At 39.3% G+C, this 23,398-nt stretch overlaps 1 protein-coding gene and 1 non-coding gene across 3 annotated transcripts in view; both read right to left on the reverse strand.

Moving 5' to 3' along the window:
- Positions 1-3,632: 3,632 nt before the first annotated feature.
- On the reverse strand, positions 3,633-3,739 carry LOC119472218. Its single transcript, XR_005201337.1, has one exon. It is a non-coding gene; the product is annotated as a U6 spliceosomal RNA (small nuclear RNA).
- Positions 3,740-6,956: 3,217 nt separating this feature from the next.
- The window catches only part of ATF7IP2 (activating transcription factor 7 interacting protein 2), a 79,497-nt gene continuing 63,055 nt past the window's right edge, over positions 6,957-23,398 (reverse strand). For both annotated transcript variants that reach the window (XM_037740195.1, XM_017533569.2), the window contains exons 7-11: positions 15,784-15,857; positions 14,412-14,467; positions 14,040-14,106; positions 9,681-9,766; positions 6,957-8,815 (exon numbers count right to left, since the gene is read on the reverse strand). In XM_037740195.1, the coding sequence (XP_037596123.1) occupies positions 8,402-8,815; positions 9,681-9,766; positions 14,040-14,106; positions 14,412-14,467; positions 15,784-15,857 (697 nt within the window). In that variant the 3' untranslated portion in view covers positions 6,957-8,401. The remainder of the gene's footprint in view (positions 8,816-9,680; positions 9,767-14,039; positions 14,107-14,411; positions 14,468-15,783; positions 15,858-23,398) is intronic.

A 23,398-nucleotide genomic window follows, 5' to 3' on the forward strand; every position in this document is an offset into this window, starting at 1 on the left:
TTGGTCAATTTGGCTGTTGAAACTTGTGCATGCTTCGTGAAGTTCTCATGTTGTGTTTTTCAGCTACATCAATTCACTTGTATTCCTCTCTATGTTGTCCATTCTCATTAGCATTTCATCAAATCTTTTTTCAAGGTTCTTGGTTTCTTTGCATTTGGTTAGAACATGTTCTTTAAGTTCACAGAAGTTTCTTACTACCCACCTTCTGAAGTCTGATTCCATCATTTCATCACACTCGTTCTCCATCCAGCCTTCTTCCCTTGCTGGTGAGTTGTGATCCCTTGTAGGAGGAGAGGTGTTCTGGTGTCGGGTGTTTTCATCCTTTTTGTGCTGGTTTCTTCCCATCTTTGTGGGTTTATCCACCTGTTGTCTTTGTCGTTGCTGACTTTCAGATTCGGTCTCTGAGTGAACTTCCAGTTTGTGGATGATGAAGTTATTTCTGTTTCTTAATTTTCCTTCTAACAGTCTGGCCCCTCTGCTGTAGGACTGCTGAGGTCCACTCCAGGCCCTGCTTGCCTGGGGATCACCTGCAGCAGCTGCAGAAGAGTAAATGTTGCTACCAGTTTCTTCTTCTGCTATCTTTGTCCCAGAAGGATACCCGCCAAATGTCAGTGTGTTCTCTCCTTTATGAGGTGACTCTTTGGACATACGGGGGTCAGGGAGCTGCTTGAGGAGACAGTCTGTCTTTTATTGGAGGTCAAGTGCTGAGCTGTGAGCTCTGTTGTTCTTTCAGAGTTGCTGGGCAGGTAGGTTTGCAGTTTAGGTCTGCTGCAGCAGAACTCATAAACTCCTTTTTTTTTCTTCCCCCCAGGTGCTCTGTCCCAGGGAGTTAGGGCTTTATTTATGAGTTTCCGTTGTGCTGCTGCCTTTTTTTTTCTGGGCTGCCTTGCCCAGTGAGGAGGCAGCCTAGTCACTATCTGCTTGCAGAGGCTTTGCTGAGCTGCTGTGGGCCCTGCCCAGCTGCTGTGTGAATTTCCCTGCAGTCCTGTTTATATGGGTGTAATTAGAACGGCCTTGGTAATGGTGGCCTGTCTCTATAATGGCAGACTCTCTATTTAAGGGCAGGTTGCCTTGGCAACAGCGGGCTGCCTCAGTGATGGCGGACTACCTCCGTTATGGTGGAGTGTCTCGGTAATGACGGACGCCCCTCCCCCTCAGAGCTGGACTGTCCCGGGTTCAGCTGTGCTTGATGTGAAACTCTCTCCCAGAGCGTTTTCAATTACTGTTTCTTTTTTTTTTTTTTTTTTTTTTTTGGTGGGGGTGGGATCTGCCCAGCCTGGTCCCCTGGGTCCCTGCCTCTGGGCCTTTTTTTTTGGTCAACTCTCTCCCAGGTGTTCCAGTCACCTGTTGAAAAGGTGCTGGGATCTGTGTGATTTCCCGTGCAGTGACTCACTGCATCAGCTGAAACAGCGGCGCTGAGATTCGTGGTGGCTTTTTAGCCAGGAATCTCCTGGCCTGGCTCCCTGTTTCAGTTCCTTTTTGAATCAGATGAATTGGCAATCTGCCTTCCCGGGTCTCCAATCGCCAGCTAAAAGGGCACCCGAACCAGTGTATTTTGTACGGAGAACCCCTGTGCCAGGGCGCCAGCAAAGCAGCCGTGCTGGCCAAAACATCTGCGCTGGCCAAAACAGCCGCGCTGGTGACCAGTGGGGCTCCTCTGACTGGGAATCTCCTGGTCTGTGGGCAATAAAAATCCGTCTGGAAATGCAGCATCCACTCACCCTCTGCGCTTTCACTGGAAGCTGCAATCCTGAGCTGTTCCTAGTCAGCCGTTTTGGGTCCTCTCCCAGAAGTTGGTTTTATAGGTTTAGGGTAGGCAGTGGAAAGTTACAGAAGTTACAGTTCAGGGTGTTGTTTTGCAAGCTGGGAGGGGGTCATAGGGTCTGGAGTCAAAAGGTTGACCAAGGTTGGTTACAAACTCCAATGGCCTTATCAATTGATGCAGAGTAGGGGTGGGGAGGAACAATAGAAGAATAGAAGAATGGCTCAGGTTAATTAGGCTCTGAAGGCATTGATCATTCTTCCTTTTTTCTTGGTCTTCCTGTTACTTCAGACTTTCTAATTCTGGGAGGCCATCCAGAGGTGTATGTGTGGGTCATGGGGGTCGCCATGGCGTCCATGGCACCGTCAGTCAGTCTAAAAGACCTTATAAACACAAATTTGTAAACTTTCTTAAAACACTATAAGATTTTTTTTTTTTTTTAATTCATCAGCTTTCATTAGTATTAGTGTGTTTTATGTGTGGCCCAGGATGATGATGATTCTTCCTATGTGGCTCAGGGAAGCCAAAAGGTTGGACATCCCTGGTTTAAAGCAAGCAGGCACAGGTCGGGCTGTGACTGAGAGGTGGTCACTGCAGCATATCTGCACAGTGCGTGCAGGGTGTGGGGTTCACTGGAGCAAGTCAGGCAGGTTGTATCTAGCAATCCTATGAGGAGGTGGTCCCCAGGATAAGGGCAGACATCTGGATGGATCACACTGAGGAACTGGAAGGAGGTGGAGAATTGGAAATTGGAACTAAGCCCTACTTCTGGTATGGGAAAGTAACTTGTATTCAAAATGGAACCATAGAAATGCAAATTAAAACCACAATGAGATTCCACCTTACTTCTGTAAGAATGACCATAATTAGAGTCGAAAAACAATGGATACTGGGATGGATGTGATGAAAGGAACATTTTTATATTGCTGGTGGCAATGTAAATTAGTACAACTACTATGTAAAACAGTCTGCCTTAAAGAACTAAAAGTAGGTCTACCCTTTGATCCAGCAATCCCATTACTCGGTTTCTACACAAAGGAAAAGAAGTCATCACATGAAAAAGACACTTGCAGACATTTATAGCAGCACAGTTTGCAATTGCAAAGACATGAAACCAACCTACGTGCCCACTGACCAAGGAGTAAATTTTAAAAATGTGGTATATATACACCATGGGATACTCAGTCATGAAAAAGGAATAAAACAATGTCTTTGGCAGCAACTTGGATGGAGCTGGTGGCCATTATTCTAAGTGAAGTAACAGGAATGGAAAAACAAATACCATATGTTCTTTTTTTGTTTGTTTTTTGAGATGGAGTCTTGCTCTGTTACCGGGCTGGAGTGTAGTGGCACGATCTCGGCTCACTGCAACCTCCACCTCCCAGTGTCAAGCAATTCTCCTGCCTCAGCCTCCTGAGTAGCTGGGATTACAGGCGTGTGCTGCCACACCTAGCTAATTTTTTTCTTTCTCTCATTTTTTTTTGAGATGGAGTTTCACTCTTGATCTTGGGTCACTGCAACCTCTGCCTCCTGTGTTCAAGCGATTCTCCTGCCTTCCAACTAGCTGGGATTACAGGCATGTGCCATCATGCCTGGCTAATTTGGTATTTTTTAGTAGAGACAGGGTTTCTCCATGTTGGTCAAGCTGGTCTCAACTCCCAGCCTCAGGTGATCTGGGCACCTCAGCCTCCCCAAGTGTTGGGATTACAGGCATGAGCCACTGTGCCCAGCCTAATTTTTGTATTTTTTAATAGAGACAGGGTTTCACCATGTTGGTTAGGCTGGTCTTGAACTCCTCACCTCAAGCAATCCACCCACCTTGGCCTCACAAAGTGCCGGGAATACAGGCATGAGCCACCCACACGGCCAAAAAGAAAAGGAATGTTTCACGAATTTGCGTATCATCCTTGCGCAGGGGCCATGCTAATCTTCTCTGTATCATTCCAATTTTAGTCTATGTGTTGCCAACTCGAGCACTGTTATTACTTTTAAGTGGGAGGTAAGCTATGAGGATGCAAAAACATAGGGAATGATAGAATGGAGTTTGTGGAATTGGGGTAGGGTGAGATTGGGAGGTGAGTGAGGGATAAAAGACTACATACTGGGTACAGTGTATTGCTTGGGTAGCAGGTCTAATAAAATCTTACAATTCACCGCTAAAGAATTCATCCATGTAACCAAAAACTACCCGTACCCCAAAAACTATTGAAATAAAAAAAGCTAATGGAACCATAAAATTATATAAGAATTTACCACACTCATTTATTCTTTACGATGGCACTGTATGTATCTATTAGGATTGTTAGTCTTTTTTTTTTTTTTTTAATTTTCTGAGACAGAGTTTCACTCATTGCCCAGGTTGGTGTGCAATGGTGTGATCTCGGCTCACTGCAACCTCTGCCTCTACAAGGTGGGTTCAAGTGATTCTCTTGCCTCAGCCTTCCGAGTAGCTGAGATTACAGGCATGGGCCACCATGCCTGGCTAATTTTTGTATTATTTTTTTTCAGCAGAGATGAGGTTTCGCCATGTTGGCCAGGCTGGTCTTGAACTCCTGACCTCAGGGTGATCTGCCCACCCCAGCCTCTCAAAGTACTGGGATTATAGGCATGAGCCCTCACACTTGGCCTAGTCTTACTTCTTAATAGAAGAAGAACCAGTTAATTATGGAAAAAGAGGGAGAAGGAGGGAGGAAAGAGGAGGTAAAAAGAGAAGGGCAGAGAAGGGAAGGAAACCATTATAAATGCAGGCAGCCAGTACTGCCTACATTTTCCAAGTAGAGAAAAAGAAGCCTCAGAGGCATAACACGTGTTGCCCAAATCAGTCAGTAAGTGTTGCAACTGACTTTCAGAGCCAAGGGTTTATTTGAAAAGTCCATATTCTAGCACACACCAGTGAATGAGATATGCTGCTTTCCAACATACGTTGGGAAGCTACTGCCCTCCTCAACTCCTCAGTAAGGATGCTCTTCCTGTGTCCTGGGAGTCCCCATTGTCTCAGGGAGGGAGACATTGAGGCTACAGAACATCTAGATCTCTCATGGAGCTAGAATTGTTCCCATGCGAGAGCTGGTGGAGAAGACCACACAAACTGTTCCCTCTGTGTCTGTTGTGGAGCCTGGCGTCACCATTGGTCAGCCAGGAGGCAGGCTGTTGGGGAGGAAGGTTGGATGTGGATGGGAGCAAGTACAAACTGGAACTTGGGCTACCAATCCCACCTTGAAGCCATGGGAATGATGGGCTGTGGGGAAAAACATGCAGCAAGCAGCACCTGTATGTGCCCTGTACTTGGACAGGCTGGAGGTGGCTCTGGTGGCAGCTGTAGGTCCCTCAACTAGCAGATCAGCAACAGGGCACACCAGCTGCCTTGTTCTGATGTCCTGCACTGCCCTTGAGAACCTAAGATATGTGATGTCATTTCACTTCTGCTCTCCAAATCTCAGGCAATGTCTCATGATCAATGCTAACTTTGAACCAGCCAGGGAAGGAAATCCTGGGGAGGGAGTTCTAGCTTAGCTACAAGGACACAGTCCAGAGCCACTACACTTACCTTGTGTATACCTCTCAGTAAAGATTAGAAATGCCAGGTTTGTTTCCCCAATTCATCTTGCAGCTTGGATATATGCCCTAGGATAAGCCAGTCGGATGCTGAGACTTTAATCTGGAGCCACAAGGCAGCAAAGACTGAATTCTCACTGTTCTTTCAGTCTGGTTCCCAAAGTCAGCAGAGCATGGTGTACACAGCATGAATCAGAACCATGGAGCTGGTTTTAAATCCTGGCTTAAATTATTCCCTGGGCCTCTGTGACCTTGTGCAAGTGTCCTAAGCTCTCTGGACCTGTCTCTCCATTTTTAAAATGGGCATAAAATATCTAACATGTCATTATGTAGAATGTGAATTGCATAAACTGCATCAGGTTTGAAATGTCATCGGGTTGCTGCAAAGCATTTTTTTCCGAGTCTCTAGGATTCCTGATGATTCCATGGGACCTTCCACAGTCTTTTCTCAATGTATTCAATTTTCACCCATCACTGATTCCATTACTTGATGAAGGTATAAAGGCTTCCCAGTGAAGTATAGGAAGCATTTTGTGGGGTGGGTCAGGGTGTGGATTCTCAGTACTGTCTGTGCTTCTAGCAGGACTTTCTTGTCTTTAGGCTGGCTGGCTCCTTCCTGGTGTCACTGATGTTTTAACACTTAAGGATCTGGCTGGGCACGGTGGCTCACACCTAATACCAGCACTTTGGAAGGCCAAGAAGGGTGGATAATGAGGTCAGGAGATAGAAAGCATCCTGGCCAACCTGGTGAAACCTCATCTCTACTGAAATAAAAAAAATTAGCCAGGGGTGGTGGTGGGTACCTGTAGTTCTAACTACTTGGGGGCTGAGGCAGGAGAATTGCTTGAATCGGGGAGGTGGAGGTTGCAATGAGCCGAGATTATGCTACTGCACTCCAGCCTGGGGCAACAGAGGGAGATTCCATGTCAAAAAACAAAACAACAAAAACCCAGCTGAGGATTTGCCTATAATCCAAGCATTCTGGGAGGCTTAGGCAGAAGGATCCCTTGAGCTCAAGAGTTTGAGACCAGGATGGGCAATACAGTGAGACTTCGTCAATACTAAAATTCAAAAAAATGAGCCATGCATGGTGGTGCATGCCTGCAGTCCCAGGTACTTGAGGGGCTAAGGTAGGAGGATCACTTGAGCCCAAGAAGTGGAGGCTGCAGGGACACTGATGATGGTGCCACTGCACTCCGGCCTGGGAAACAGACCCGATCTGAAAAACAAATGAACAAACCGAACAGTTGATCTTGCCCCTACCTCTCCAAAAGGCAAAACAGTAATGCTTTCTGAGGTACCACCTCTAAGATATTTGCTGTCATCCTTTCTCCCTCATCCTGTGATCATAAAGGCTGATTTGCTAGAGACTTGAGCATCTATCATCCTTCCATATGGCACACTGGTTGCAGATGTAGGTTCACTTGGTGATGGGTATCAAAATGTTGTTTATGGGCTGTGTCTCTGGACTTCACAGTGAGTGAATGTTTAGACCATGGCAATCACAGGGTGAAATCCTCACCCAGGGTGAGTTCCTTGCTTTGAGCTGGAAATGGGAGCTCACAACGTAGTTCCTTTCAGGAATGATAATCTGGCTCTTTCAAGTTGCAATTTTCTTAAAAATAAAGACACAGGAGACTGCAAAAAAATAATAGCTTTATTACTTAAGATGTAAGCATTTACAAAATGCCAGGGAAAACCATTCCCTATTTTGAGCCTCTGAGGCCTGAAGTTTCACCATGTACCATGAAAAAATGCCTCTTTTAAACTTTCAAACATTTGGGATTATTTTTGATTCTTATCATCCCAGATATTTTTTAAAGTTTGCCCCACTGGGCCCTGACTTAACAAATCTCTGTTCAGTTAATTAGGCTGCTGACACTAGTAACAGCTCCACTTCCGTCTCTTCTCAGGAAGAGGTGGGCACAAGACACATTGATCTGAGCTCCTTAGTATTGTGTTCTGAAGACTGAGGGCTGCCAGGAAATGATCAAAGGGTAGTGTCTAGGAAATCAGCAAACTAAAGGCTCATATATCTAAGGTGGAAAATCCATTCTCAACTGAAACAGCAGGTTGGATAATAGTTTCATAAGATAGGTTTTGTGTACACAGCACACAATGTTTAACAAATTTTATTACGTGTAAATCTACAAACAGATTTAGGGAAAACCTCCAGGTTATTTCCCCAAATAACTGACATAGTGCAAAACAAAACAAAACAAAACAAAAAAGAGGAGAGGCACAAATGAATAGCCCACTTGCAACTGTATAGAATGGGAAGCCATTTCTTTTCACTAAATCTTTTAATTTTTGGCTGGTCACAGTGGCTAATGCCTGTAATCCCAACGCTTTGGGAGGCCGAGGCGGGTGGATCACCTGAGGTCAGGAGTTCGAGACCAGCCTGGCCAACAAGGTGAAACCCCATCTCTACTAAAAATACAAAAATTAACCAGGCATGGTGGCAGGTGCCTGTACCAGCTACTTGGGAGGCTATGACACAGGAGAACTGCTTGAACCTGGGAGGCAGAGACTGCAGTGAGCTGAGATAACACCACTGTACTCCAGCCTGGGCAATGGAGTGAGACTCCATCTTAAAAAAAAAAAAAAATTAATTAGTAATTTATTTTTACAAACAACACTTTTAGTAATTTATTTTTATCTTGGTAGAGGTGCACCCCAGGGATGATCTGGCCCTCAGCCAAGAGTTGATTTTTCCTGTAGCTACGCTGACCACAGGAGATCACTAAAAGTGGATTATTAATGGAGGAAACAATGGCTGCTTGTGTCCTAGTTCTTCTGATAGAAGCAGCAGTTCCACAGTCGCCAAAGGTATTGTTCACAACACACCACAGCAACATAGGCCCATTACAGCATGTGTTTTATAACTTATCCACTGGAAGGACATATTTAATACAAATCAGCAATTCATCAAATTACTGGCCACTTAACAACATATAGAAAAGGACTGTCCCAGTAGAAAGGGTTCACAATCTGAGCTGGCCTTTTACAATGGCAAATACTGTTACAGTAACATTGTAAACAAACAAATATGAAAAAAAAAGTATCATAATTACTGAAGACCTTTTAGGTACGATTTTCAGAAAACCCAGGGATAGATTTTATGTCACAGAATGGTCCGTATCGTCCAAAAATATCTTTTGACTGGACAGTAAAATAATATTTGTTGGAAGCTAAAAACTGAGATAAAGTACAGGCCATTGGGAGTGGTAAAGCTTTAATTTCTCCAATCTTCTTCCAAATCAACTTATTATTAGGGTTCTCATGACACAGGAAGAGGTGGTAGCTTTCTACAGGAGCACACTTGGGATTGATTTTGGTTATATTCCAAGTCAGGGCAATGCCATTGGGTCTAAAAACCCGTTTCACTTTGAGCTCAGGCTTCTGGGGAGGAAGTGTGTCTCGGATTTTGTCTACTAATTCAGGTAGTGGTGGTGGTGGTTCTGGGAGAGGTGGCAGGTGTTCAAAGAACTCAGGAACCTAAAAATACCATTGTAAGAAATTTTAGATTTTAAAGTGGTCAACTGCAGTTGTACGAATATGTATTTCCCATTCTTCATTTATCAAAATAATAAAAGGATATTTCAGTAATATGTGAGGCTGAATCCAGTCCCTTAACCATAACCCTGTATTGGATTTAAGATCTGTGCACTCTGGAATATCACTAATCCAGAATGGGTTTGGTTCTAGACATGTGGGATAAATCTTCCATCTCATTTCCAAATTGTGTTCTAAAACACTGTACTAATTTACATAAAAAGTGTCAGTGTGGCTAGGCACAGTGGCTCATGCATGTAATCTCAGCACTTTGGGAGGCCGAGGTGGGTGGATCACCTGAGGTTAGGAGTTCGAGGCCAGTCTGATCAACATGGCGAAACCCAGTCTCTACTAAAAATAAAAAAATTAGTTGAGTGTGGTGGTATGTGTCTGTAATCCCAGCTACTCGGAAGCTGAGGCATGGGAATTGCTTGAACACAAGAGATGAAGGTTACAGTGAGCCTTGATCACACCACCATACTCTAGCCTGAGCCACAGAGCGAGATTTGGCCTCCCAAAAAAAAAACAGTGTCAGTGTCTGAGAATATCCTTTTCTTCCCATCCTCATCAACAACGGCTACTGCTTCTTTTCCAGTTAGTTCAATAAAAAAAAGTATTTGTTTTAATTTCTGTAGCTTCTGTAAAACTCAACTGAGTAATTTTAATTGTGTAAATAAGTAGATTCACAACAGCACATTAAACTGTTTTCTAAGCTGAAATGTGACCCAAATGTTCCTTCAAGAGTAAAACAGGTACTTCCCACTCAATTTGTAATAAATATCCCTTACAGAGCACTTGGTATCAGTACCTGGGCTGCATTTTGTGCCACTGGGATTGTTTCTTTTGAGCTTAAAACAGCTTTCACAGGTGACTCCAGGGCAGATAGTGGACTTTCTGTGAACGATACAAGGTTTAAGAAGTAAATTTTATCTACAGTAATCAATTCCATAGCCTTTAAGCATATAGTTTACATCTTTGGTGGTAATTAAATGTGAATTAAAATTATAAAACTGTGAATTATGAAGATACACTTAATTAAAAGTTCAAGATACAGAGGTACCAAATAACATTTTTAAGCTGACAAAAATTTCCCTCTTGAGGTAAACACTTTAGTCATTATGCAACTGGGAACTAGGTACATTTACACATGGGACAGAGATCTCTGATCAATGATTAGAGGCAAATTTTCTTGTTAGGCCAACAAAGATGTCCACAAACACAGAGCCATTTATAATCTATACCCAAGTTGTAGGAACTCAAATGAAAAATGACGTAGACTGGGGAAAAGAACAGGGGAAGGAGGAGAAACAGAAAGGAAAACAAAACAGATGGTGAGAAGTAAGGAGACAAAAAGGAAAAATGTGGGTGGATGGCAGGAAAAGAAGGTACCAGTAGGTAAAAGAATGGATTGAAGACACCTGGGGAGGCTGGGCCTAGTGGCTCACACCTGTCATCTCAGAACTTTGGGACACTGAGGAGGGTAGATGACTTAAGGTCACAAGCTCCAGATCAGCCTGGGCAACACAGTGAAACCCCTCTCTACTAAAAATACAAAATTAGCTGGGCATGGTGGCACATGCTTTTCCTCCTAGCTACTGGGGAGGCTGAGATAGGAGAATTGCTTAAACCTTAGAGGCGGAGGTTGAAGTGAGCCAAGATCATGCCACTGCACTCCAGCCTGGTAACAGAAGACAGGAAAAATAAAACAAACAAACAAAACCCAACAACAAATAACAGTATTTCCAGTTCTAAATCACTGAGGAATCGCCAGACTGTCTTCCACAATGGGTGAACTAATTTACATTCCCACAAATAGTGTAAACACATTCCTATTTCTCCACAACCTTGCTAGCATCTGTTGTTTTGACTTTTTAATAATCAACATTCTGACTGATGTGAGATGGTACCTCATCGTGGTTTTGATTTGCATTAATCTGATCATCAGTGACGGGGAGCTTTTTTCATGTTTTGTTAGCTGCACGTACGTTTTCTTTTGAGAAATGTCTGTTCATGTCTTTTGTCCACTTTTTAATGAGGTTTTTTTTCTAATGGTGTTTTTTTTTCTTGTAAATTTGTTTAAGTTCCTTATAGATTCTAGATTTTAGACCTTGGTCTGATGAACAGATTACAAAAATTTCCACCCATTCTGTATGTTGTCTGTCTGCTCTGATGATAGTTTCTTTTGCAGTACAGAAGCTCTTTAATTAGATACCATTTGTCAATTTTTGCTTTGTTGCAATTGCTTTTGGTGATTTAATCACAAAATTGCAATCTGACCCAGCAGTCTCATTACTGGATATATACCCAAAGGAATATAAATCATTCTATTATAAAGACGCATGTATATGTTCACTGTAGCACTATTCACAATAGCAAAGACATGGAATCAACCCAAAGGCCTACTGATAATAGACTAGATAATGAAAATGTGGTACATATACACCACGGAATAGTATGCAGTCATAAAAAGGAACAGGTGGGAGGCTGAGGTGGGCAGATCATGAGGTCAGGAGATTGAGACCATCTGGCCAACATGGTGAAACCCAGCCTCTGCTATAAAATACAAAAAAAAAAAAAAAATTTGCCAGCCATGGTGGTATGCACCTGTAGTCTCAGCTACTCTAGAGGCTGCGGCAGGGGAATCACTTGAACCGGGTGGGGATGAGGAGGTTGCACCACTGCACTCCAGCCTGGTGACAGCAAGACTCCCTCTTTAAAAAAAAAAAAAAGAGCCAGATCCTGTGCTTTGCAGAGACATGGATGGAGCTGGAAGCCATTATCCTCAGCAAAGTAATGCAGGAACAGAAAACTAAACACTACATGTTTTCACTTATATGTGGGAGCTGAAGAATGAGAACACATGGAAACAGGGAGGGGAACAACACACACTAGGCCTGTTGGGGCAAGGCAGGGGGTGGAGAGAACATCAGGAAAAATAGCTAATGCATGCTATGCTTAATACCTAGATGATTGGTTGATTGGTGCAGCAAACCACCATGGCATACATTTACCTATGTAACAAACCTGCACGTGTACCCCAGAACATAAAGTTTAAAACAAAAAAAATGAAGAGAGTAAATACAGAGATGGTTAAGAAAACAGGGTTTATACTGGAAAGTATGAAAGTTGGGTAGCTAAAAATTCCAGAATTAAGCAGTAAAAGCCATTTTAAGTCTATTTATATCCTGTGGTAACTATTTAATATATTTTATACATCATTTTTCTTTTGATAAGGATGAACGAGATTCTGCATTGTTTACAAAACCTTCCTAGAAGTAATGACTTTATTATTTTAATCTGAAGATCTATTCAGCTGTTCTGTACTTGTTTAATTAATAAGAGACAGATTTGTAAAATTACAATCCACAGGTTAAGAACTAAAACAAATAACCTGCTTTAAATTTTTAGCCAACAGTTGAATATTTAAAATATCCTGAACAACTATAATTTCTTATAAATAAGATTCCTTCTTCCAAGGCAGTAAGTCAACAGGCCCGTGGCAAATTAAAACAGGCTACAAAAGAAACTCAACTTTATGATAATAAGGACTTTCATTCTAACCCAATTTTAATGTTAATCTCCTTTTTAAAGTACATGTCTTATAATCAAAGTTGAGTCTTGTATCTCCAGTGTCAATGCTTTTCAATGGAGTGTTTAGATCATTTACATTTATTATCATTGTGGCTGGGTTTAAGTTGATCATTTTGCCTTTTGTTCTCTATGACTCTTGTTTGTTCTTTGTCTGCTTTTTTTGGCTTCTTAAAGTGTAATTTTTAAAATACGAAATCTATCATCACTATAGCTTTACTTCTATTTAAAAGAAAAAACTGTTGTTGTAGGCATTACCATATGTATCTTTAACTTATCATAGTCTAGTTTCAAATAACATCATACCACTCAAGAGCCTTATAACAGCATACTTTCATTCCTGTGACTATCTTTTCCACTACTGTTTCCATCTTCTGACTTCTACATAAATTCTACAATATAGTTGTATTCCTTTGTGTAGATCTACTTTCCATCTGGTATCTTTTACTATCACTTGAACAACTTCCTTTATTTCTGATAGTAAAGGTCTGCTGACAACAAATTTTGTTGATTTGAAAAATTTTAATTTTGCTTTATTTATATTATTTTTGTAGAGATGGGGTTTTGCTATGTTGCCTAAAATGGTCTCAAACTCATGGCCTCAAGCCATCCTCCTGCCCTGACCTCCAAAAGCTGCTTTCATTTTTGAAAGACTTATTTTCTAGATAAAGAATTATAGGTTGACAGGTATTTTCCCCCAGTCTTTTAATGAAATTACTCAATTGTCCTTTGGCTTGCATTCTAGCCTAGAAATCTGTGAATTCTTTGTTCTTTTATCTACATTGTATTTTCATCTTTCTCCTTATCACTGGATTTCAGGAACTTGACTATGATACGTCTTGGTATGACTTCTTTCGTGTTTATCCTACGTGGAGTTTGTTAAACATCTTGGATATGTGGGTTTATATTTTTCATTAAATTTGAATGAGACCTTATAACTGATCTCAGCCCCATGATTGTATTTTACTTTTTTCCTTAAATCTCTGAAAGATGAGACACTGTTGTCACTCTCTCTCTCTCCCCATTTTCATGTTATACTCCAGTTTATGCTTCGTTATGTGTCCTCTCAGCTGCTATACTAAAAGGTACATACCAAAGGAAGAAAAGAAATTTGTAAAAGTCCCAAATAAGCCAGATCTTTCAATGAGTTTATGAATAAACAAACTGTGGTGCATCCACACCACAGGCTACTCTTGGCAATAAAGAGGAACACACTACTGATACACAACAATGGGAATGACCCTCAGCATTAAGCTGAATTAAAGAAGTCAATCTCAGAAGGACACATATTACATTATCAAATTCATAGAACATAATTATAGTACAGAACAGTCTGGTGGTTGCCAGGGCCTGGGCAGAAACAAGGTGTTGAGTACAAAGGGGTAGCATGAAGGAGCCTTGTAGCGACAGAACAATTCTGTACTTTGACGGCAGTTACATGAATCTGCACATGTGCTAAAACCGCATAAATATATTCACACTAACATATTAAAACAAATTTCATAAGTAGGCCCAGTGCACTGTGAGTTGTTACCCTTCCATCCTTTTTAAAAAAGAAAGATCTAAAAAATCCTTTTACCTGTATTGTAGTTGGAGAGGCCTTCTTTTGTCAAATCAATTACAGAATCAGGTTTCTTCTGTACAGCCTAAAAAATTGTTAATAAAAAATAAAACTTTGCCTCAATAGCTGAAAATGTTTTTAAAAATTTAAAAATGAATTTTTAAATTACCATTTAGAAACCAGATGGAACACTCTCTAAGACTCTTGTGGTTTAACTCTACTATTAAAAAGCTCTTATAAAATAGTATCATTACAAAATATGCTTATCATTAGCTGTCTCCTTTTCAATGTTGGACCAAAACTAAATCATCCACCATGTAGCAAATACTAAAGTTCTTTGAACCAGTATATTTAAATGAACAATATTCAGAGTCAGTATTTATTACCTACCATAACTTCAGCATTGGGAGAGCTGCTGGAATGTCCTGATGTAATATTTCTGATATCTGAAGGAAATTACACATTTGACAAATTTATTAAACAATAGTTACGGACTTTGTGAAATATGAATGCTAAAACAAAATAGGGATACTCATCAGCTGTTAATTATATAATCATAAAAAGTAACTCAATTGACTTTACCTATTCCAAAGATTGAAAATGGAATTTTTTCTTCCATTTATTTATTTTATTGCATTTTAGGTTTTGGGGTACTTAAGAAAATGTAGTTTTGGGTCAAATAATTTTTTCTTTCTGTAACTTTACACCTATATTGGTAACTGTCTTATTTTTTGTAATCTACCTGGAAATTTGCATGAGAAAATACACTTGGAAATACACATACTTTAAATTCACGGTATCTTTAGACTAAAACTGCCTGACATGGCTTTGAAGCACTCTTCCAGGAACCAGTAGGAAGCCTCAGATAAATGGTTAACACCCTTTGTAACTCTCTGATTCACAATCTTAACAGCCCAGACTGTGGAGATAATTAAGTAGGTTTAAGTGGAAGCAAAGGTTTAAAATTAAGATGCAAATTCTCTAATATAGTAAAAAATGAAATGAAAATGGGAAATTTTGGATGAGAAATTATGAGCCAAACAAGATGGGCATTTTTGAGAGAGAGAGAGGTTATCATGGGGCATTTTTGAGAGAGAGAGAGAGAGAGAGAGAGAGAGAGAGAGAGAGAGAGAGAGAGAGAGAGGTTATCATTGGAAATCTAAGGGTAATTTTTTTTTTTTTTGAGATGGAGTCTCGCTCTGTCGCCTGGGCTGGAGTGCAGCGGCATGATCTCAGCTCACTGCAACCTCCACTTCCTGGGCTGAAGCAATTCTCCTGCCTCAGCCTCCTGAGTAGCTGGGATGACAGGCATGCACCACCACACCTGGCTAATTTTTGTATTCTTGGTAGAGACAGGGTTTCACCAGGTTGGCCAGGCTGGTCTCAAACTCCTGACCTCGTGATCTGCCTGCCTTGGCCTCCCAAAGTGCTGGGATTACAGGCATGAGCCACCATGCCCAGACTGACTAGACAAATTTTAAAAATGAAGTAGACTATAAGATAATATATAAAAAACAAAAAGACAAAAAACAAACTATCACTACCATCAATAAAAGGCCAGGTCAAACGATTAAAAATAATGTACATAAAAGTTAAGTAGTTTTACAACTTAGAAAGTCATTAAACATGTAAAAGAAACAAAAGGCCATAAACTGATAAAACACAAGGTTAAAAGGAAATATTAACCATGACATAAATTAAGCAAACATTAATTTAAGGCCTTCTAACTTGATAAGATCATATTCTAATCAGCTTAAGATACCTGTTTGATTTGATGTAATTGGAGTTGTCAAATTAGGACTTTCCACAGAAATCAACATAACATCATCATTGTTACTAAAATGATAAAAAGAAATTAAAAACAAAAACTAAACATGCATTATCAGGCTTAAACATGCAATTAGTGGTTAGATGTCCTCTAACTTAACATTTTATAATGTTTTAATTGAACAATCATGGGGGCAAATAAAAATGGTAAAACCAAATGCCCCCCCAAAAAAACCCTCCAGTTATTACCAATTCAGTTATATGACTGAAAGGTCATGAAAATCCAATAACAGACCCATAAAATGTAGTAGGGATCTATTCACAATGATTCAAAAAATATGTATAATGTACAATGGACATAAATGTGTAAAACATACAAATATCACTTGAGCATATAAATTGGCCTTCATAAAAATGAAACATCATGTAACTGAGAGAAATCTATTGAAAACCATAAAGACACCTGGGCTCTTATAGTTAGAAAACTCTAACAAAGAAAATTATTTTAAAAAGAACTGCTACCACTCTTTATTGTATCTCTCCAATAGCAATATTTACCACAAATGTTTTTAATTGAGGCAATGATGATAAATGATGCTCATTATGGTTACAGAATATTCTAAGCCATTTTGACCCTGAATTTTTTTGTTTTTACAAGTTCAACTTTTTTGTTTTTTTGAGACGGAGTTTCACTCTTGTTGTCCAGGCTGAAGTGCAATGGGGTGATCTCAGCTCACTGCAACCTCTACCTCCCAGGTTCAAGAGATTCTCCTGCCTCACCCTCTCAAGTAGCTGGGATTACAGGCATATGCCACCACGCCTGGCTAATGTTTGTATTTTTAGTAGAGATGGGGTTTTCACCATGTTGGTCAGGATGGTCTCGACCTCCTGATCTCAGGGCATCTGCCCGCCTCAGCCTCCTAAACTGCTGGGATGACAGGCATGAGCTACTGCGCCCAGCTCAATTATAGCATTTTCTTGCACACGTCTTATACTTTTACTATTTGTATTTAGGTCTATGATCCATTTGAGTTAATTTTTGTTTATGGTATGAAGTAAGAGCTGAGGTTCACTTTTCCCTCTATTCCAGCAACTTTTGTGGAAAAGACTGTCTTTTCCTGATAAGCTACCTTGGTACCTTTGTTGTAACCAATGAACTATGTGTGCATTCTCTAGTGTGTCAATTAGTCAACATGCCTATCCCTGTGCCAAACCACTGTCTTAATACTACAGCTTTATAGTTAAATCTTGAACAAGGAGAGTGTAGTCTTCTAACTTTGTTCTTTCCCAACACTGTTTTCATCTTCTAGGTATTTGCATTTTCACATACATATATACATATATTTAAATTTTTTAAAAAGAGACAGACTCTTGCTCTGTCTCCCAGGCTGGAGTGCAGTGGTACAAATCTATTTTGCTGCAGCCTGGACCTCCTGGAGTCAAAGGATCCTCTCGCCTCAGCCTCCTAAGTAGCTGGGATGACAGGCATGTGTCACCAGTACTAATTAAAAAAAAAAAAAAAATTAAAATGTTTATGTTGGCCAGGCTGTGATCCTCTTGCCCTAGCCTCCCAAGGTGCTGGGACTATAAACGTAAACCATCATGCCTGGCCTAACTTTTTAATCAGTTTGTTGCTTTCTACAAAAATGGATGAGACACTGACTGATATGCAATTTGCAGTGAGGTAACGTCTTAACAGTGAATTTTCTGGTTCATGAAAGTTGCATACCTCACCACTTATTTAGGTCTCCTTAAATTCTTCAGTAATACTTTGCAGTTTTAGGTTAGGTGGTTTTGGTTTATCCCTAAATATATTATGTTCCCTGATGTTATTGTAAATAGCATTTATTTTAAATTTCAAATTCCAATTGTTTCTTGCTTATGTGCATATATAATTTCTAAACTATATATATTCACATATATAGGATGTAGTGTTTCTATATAGTGTGTGTTGTGTGTATACACTATATAGAAACACAAAAATATTTTCTATTTGCCATATTTACAATGTCTGTTACTCTATATTACTTTGTACAGAATCAAATTTCGATCTAATACTATTTTCCTTCTGTCTGAAAAATCTCCTTCGAAATTTCTTGTAGTGTAGGTCTGTTGATGATATATTCTCTCACCCTTTTTTGGCTTAAAAGTCTGTTTTTCCCCTACAATTTTGAAACATATTTTCACTGGGTATAGAATTCCGCATGGACTTTTTTTTTTTTTTTTAACCTTTCAATACTTTGTAAGTATCTATTATCTTAAAATTTTAGAGATGTCTTATAGTTTGCACAGGTTACAGCAAGAAGTCTGTTGCCATTCTTACATTTTGTTCTTTTCTACTTGATGTGTCATTTGTCTAGCTACTTTTTAAAATTTTTTCTTCATTGCTGACTTTGAGCAATCTGATGATGTGGTTTTCTATGCTTTTATGTTTCTTCTGCTTGGGACTTGCTAACTTTTTTCATTTATGGGTTTAGAATTTGTATCAACTATGGAAAATTTTCAGACATTGTATCTTCAAGCATTTGCTCAGCCCTTGCCTTGGTGATACTCCAATAATATGTGTATTAACTATTTATACTGTTCCATAGGTCTCTGATGCTCTGTTCATTGTTTTTTCAGTCTTTTTCTTCTCCATGCTTTAGATTCAACATTTTCCATACCTATTTCACTGATACTTAAAAAGAAATCAATAACTACACTGTTATTAATTCTGCACACTCTTTTTCACTTTAGATATAATCTTTTTCATTTCTACATACTCAATTTGGGTCTTCTGTATTTTCCATTTCTCTCACATTCACGCTTTCCTCAACTGTTGTCATTATTTCTAACTAAGAAACAAAGACAAATATTTAAATCTAAATTTTATTAAGAATATTTGCTTTTTGGCTGGGCACCATGGTTCACGCCTATAATCCCAGCACTTTAGGAGGTGGGTGGATCACCTGAGGTCAGGAGTTTGAGACTGGCCAGGATAGCATGGTGAAACCCTGTCTCTACTAAAAATACAAAAAATTAGCCAGGCGTGGTGAGAGCTCTACTTGGGAGGCTGAGGTAGAAGAATTGCTTGAACTCGTGAGGCAGAGGGTGCAGTGAGCCAAGACTGCACAACTGCACTCCAGCCTAGGTGACAGAGCAAGACTCCATCTCAAAAAAAAAAAAAAACAGAAAGAATATTTGATTTTTTTATCCACTTTGCCTTCTAGTAATTTCTTTTGTATATATTTTTGTCTTGTAGTAATGGCAGTCATATAAATTGGATCAAAGACTGATAGCTCTATTTTTTGTTGCTAATCCGTAAGAAAATTTTAAGTACTTAGGAGGTAAGCATTAATATCTGGGACCCACCAAGGGTAAAGAAGCCCTGGCAGACAGTCCAAGCTTTCAGATGGGATCCATGGTAGGCTATGTCTTAGGGGCCAGAGTGAACTAGAGGTAGAAGGAGCCTTACCAAAATTACCACAAGCAGAGGATTAACCTTGTTTTATGGCAAGATATCACTTAGCGCTTCAACAATTTTTCAGACTATCAAGCATGCCAAAAAAGACTGGCAGAAAAACAACAGAAACAGATGCAAAGGTGATCCAAATACTGGAGTTAAAACAAGGGCATTAAAATAACTATGATTAATAATTTAACAGATACAAAAGATGGAGAAAACAGTTAAAATAGATGGGGCCTTCATCAGAAAAGCAGAATCTATATAAAAAAGACAACAATGAAATTAAGTACAGTCAGTTCATATAAGACACCATTAGGGAAACAAGAAGACTTTGGGTCAGGAAAGATATTTACAATAAATGTATCTGGTAAAAACACTTGAAAAGACAAAGCAAAGGTCTTTATAAAAGACGATATCCAAAGCAAATTTGCTTAATTTTCATTATTAGAAGGAAATAGAAATTAAAACCACAATGTAATGCTAAACACCAGCATGGCTAAAAAGAAAGAGATACTACCAGGAGTTAACAAGGATATGCAGTAACAAGAATCTCATGTACTCATAGTGGGAGTATAACTTGGTACAACTTTTTTGGTAAACTGGTTGGTGGTATCTGTTAGACCTCAAGATATGCATACCTTATGACCTAGCAATTCCACTTCTAGGCATATGTCCAACAGAAGTGTACATATGTACATTCACCAAAAGACACGTAAAACAATGTTCACAGCAGCACCATTTATATTTTCCCTAATCTGCAAACAATCTAAATGCCCATGGACTAAACAGTCAATAAAGCTAAGACCAAGCATTGTCTATAAAACAGCAGAAGCAGGACTGCATATTAGACTTCAATGAGTAAAGAATCCCTATCATGATCTTAGTATGACTTCTAAAGGAACACTGAAAACAGTGTAATTTAAAAAGGTAATGGGGAATGGAAAGAAAGATTAATCCAAAAGATGGCTAAAACAGAGAGAGAGAGATACAGATGAGGAAAAGGACCATAAAACAGGACAAATAGAAAACTGGTAGTAAGACTGTAAAGATGAACCTTACATATCATTAAGATTACACTAAGCATAAATAACTTTTCTGATTAAAAGGTTATTTCCAGATTATATTAAAATATTTTCCATTAAGTAATTACCATGCTAGTGCCCATGCAGCCACTATTTAGGTAAGTAAAATGTACATTATCAGCACTTCAGAAACCCCTATGCTTCTATTCTATATCATGAACTTCCTCCCCATACATAGAGTATGTGGTACTAATCTCCTTGTTTTACTCTTTAGATTTACTATCCAGCTTAGAATTCCTGAAGCATGCACTTTCCGGTTATTTTTGAATTTAATTTAAATGGAATCATACTTTGCGGGAATAACCCGTACTATTGCATGTGAATGCATTTCCTTCATTTTAATTAATGTACAATATTCCACTTTATAGATTTACTGTAATTTCTTTTTCAACTATAGAGGGATATTTTTTCCTTCCAGTTTTTGGCTGTTATGAAAACTGCTGCTAATAAACATTCCTATACATACATTCTATTGTATATCTACATGCAACAGATACACGTCTAACTAGGGTATATATCAAGAGATGGGACTGCCAGGTCAAAGGATATTCAAATCTTTGATATTTCCAGATAATGCCAATTTTCTTTGAGTACTATACCAATTTATATACCCAACAACATAATATTAAATAAATACAATTTCATTTATTGCAAAACCTCACTGAAACCCAGTAGTCAGATTTTTAAATGTATTTTTTCCTTACCTCATATGAAATATCTCATTGTGGTTTTAATTTGCATTTCCCTGATTACTAATGAAGATGAACACCTTTTCATATGTTTATTGGCCATTTTAAACTCCTCTTTTGTGAAGTGGATGCACAAGTCTTTTGCCCATTTTTCTTTTGTATTATCTGGCTTTTACTCATTAATTTGTTGAAGTTCTTTATACATATTCTAGGTACTAGTACTCTACAGGTTATATGTGCTGCGAGTCGATTATCTTCTCCACCTCGGATGGCCTGTCTTCTCACTATCTTTATAGTGCCTTTTGAGAAATAATGTGGTAAAATTACTCTTTCTTTTACGGCAAGGGCATTTATGTCCTAAGAAATCTTTCCCTATCCAAGTTCATGAAGACATTCTATATCCTAAAAGCTTTATGATTTCCTTGAGGTATTTTTAGTTCCTTAATCCACATGAGATTAGTTTTTTTGTACTGCTTGACATAGGGGTCCAATTTCATATTTCTGCCAACATAAAGGGCAAACAAGATGACAGTGTTGACTAAAAGTCAATTATTTCTCAAATGACCTGCCAAACATCTCCATCACATATCACACGTACATATATACATGGGTTTCTGGACTCTGTGACACTCATCTATTTGTCTAGTACGTGCCAATCTCATATTATGCTATTACTGTAGCTCTGTAATACCCTCTCTCTGATGGTAAATTCCTTCCATTTTGATTCTCTAATTATAGAGTATCTTGACCTCTGATCTCATTGGATTTACATACACATTTCAGAATCACAGGTTAAGTTCCATAAAATTACACACTGAGATACTGACTGAAACTGTACTCTATAAAATTAACTTGAAGTGAAAACTTTTTTTTTTTCCTCCCCATACATAGCGTATGCAGTGGTGTGATACCAGCTCATTGCAATCTCGGCCTCAGCCTCCTGAGTAGCTGGGTTTACAGGAGCCCGCCGCCACGCCTGGCTCATGTTTGTATTTTTAGTAGAGACAGGATTTCATCATCTTGGCCAGGCTAATCTTGAACTCCTGATCTTGTGATCCACCTGCCTTGGCCTCCCCAAGTGCTGGGATGACAGGCATGAGCCACCACGCCAGGCTGAAAACATTTTGCTAATACTTCTTTGTTCACACCATAAACATAGTATATCACTTTTCAATTAAGTTTTCTTTAATGTCTAACATTTTATATTTTCTTCAGCTACTGCCTGTCTTGTTACGTATTCCTAGGTACTGTGTATGTTTTGGTGCTTCTGTAATGGTGTTAAGGGCTTTTCAAAAATTTTATTTCCTAATTGTTTCTATCTTGTTTTCTAAACAGGAATACAACTGATTTCTTAGATATCTGAATTCAGCAATCTTATATAACTCATTAATTTTAATAATTAATCTTTAGGTTTCATTGGATTTCATATATACACACCCCAATCATCCAAAAGTAAGTAATAATATTGTTCCTTCTTTACTATACTTTGTATTTTTCCTTTTCCCCCGATTTTTTTGACATTCTTGCATTAGCTAGGACATCCAGTATGTTATATAAAATGGTGACAGCGGGCATTTTTCTTCAAGGAACACTTCCAATGTTTCACCATCAGATTTGTATTAGGGTTTTCGTGGATAATTTTTGTCAGATTTAAAAAGTTACCTCTTACTCTGATTTTGCCAGGAATTTGTTTTAATCATAAATGGGTATTTTGTCAAGTTCTGCATCTATTTTGAGTTGTGAGCTGATAATGATCTTTCTCCAGGTAAATCACATTGGTTGTTTTTTTTTTTTTTTTTGAGACAAGAGTGTTGCTCTGTTGCTCAGGCTGGGGTGCAGTGGTGTGATCTCAGCTTGCTGCAACCTCCGCCTCCCTAATTCAAGTGATTCTCCTGCCTCAGTCTCCCAAGTAGCTGGGATTACAGGCATGAGACACTATGCCCAGCTAACTTTGTATTTTTAGTAGAGATGGGGTTTCTCCATGTTGGTCAGGCTGGTCTTGAACTCTTGACCTCATGTGATCTGCCTGCCTCAGCCTGCCAAAGTGCTGGAAGTACAGGCCTGGGCCACTAGGCCAAGCCAATTTTTGTATTTTTTTTTTTTTAGTAGAGATGGGGTTTCATCATCAGGCTGGTCTCCAACTGCTGACCTCAAATGATCCACCCACCTCAGCTTCCCAAAGTGCTGGGATTACAGGCATGAGCCACCTCACGCAGCCACATTAGTTGATTTTTAATTGTTTAACCAAGTTTCGGGCACTCTTAAGTCAAAGTCAACTTTTGTAGACTATTAAATTTGGTAGGACGCCTGCATCGATTTTGTGATTTAAAGCAGGCTGTAAATTTCCATTTCTGTAAAATGTTATGGAGTCTCATAAAATGAAGTGAAGGACGT

The sequence above is a fragment of the Cebus imitator genome, unplaced genomic scaffold, assembly GCF_001604975.1.
Source record: "Cebus imitator isolate Cc_AM_T3 unplaced genomic scaffold, Cebus_imitator-1.0 Scaffold4, whole genome shotgun sequence".
Lineage (NCBI taxonomy): Eukaryota > Metazoa > Chordata > Mammalia > Primates > Cebidae > Cebus > Cebus imitator.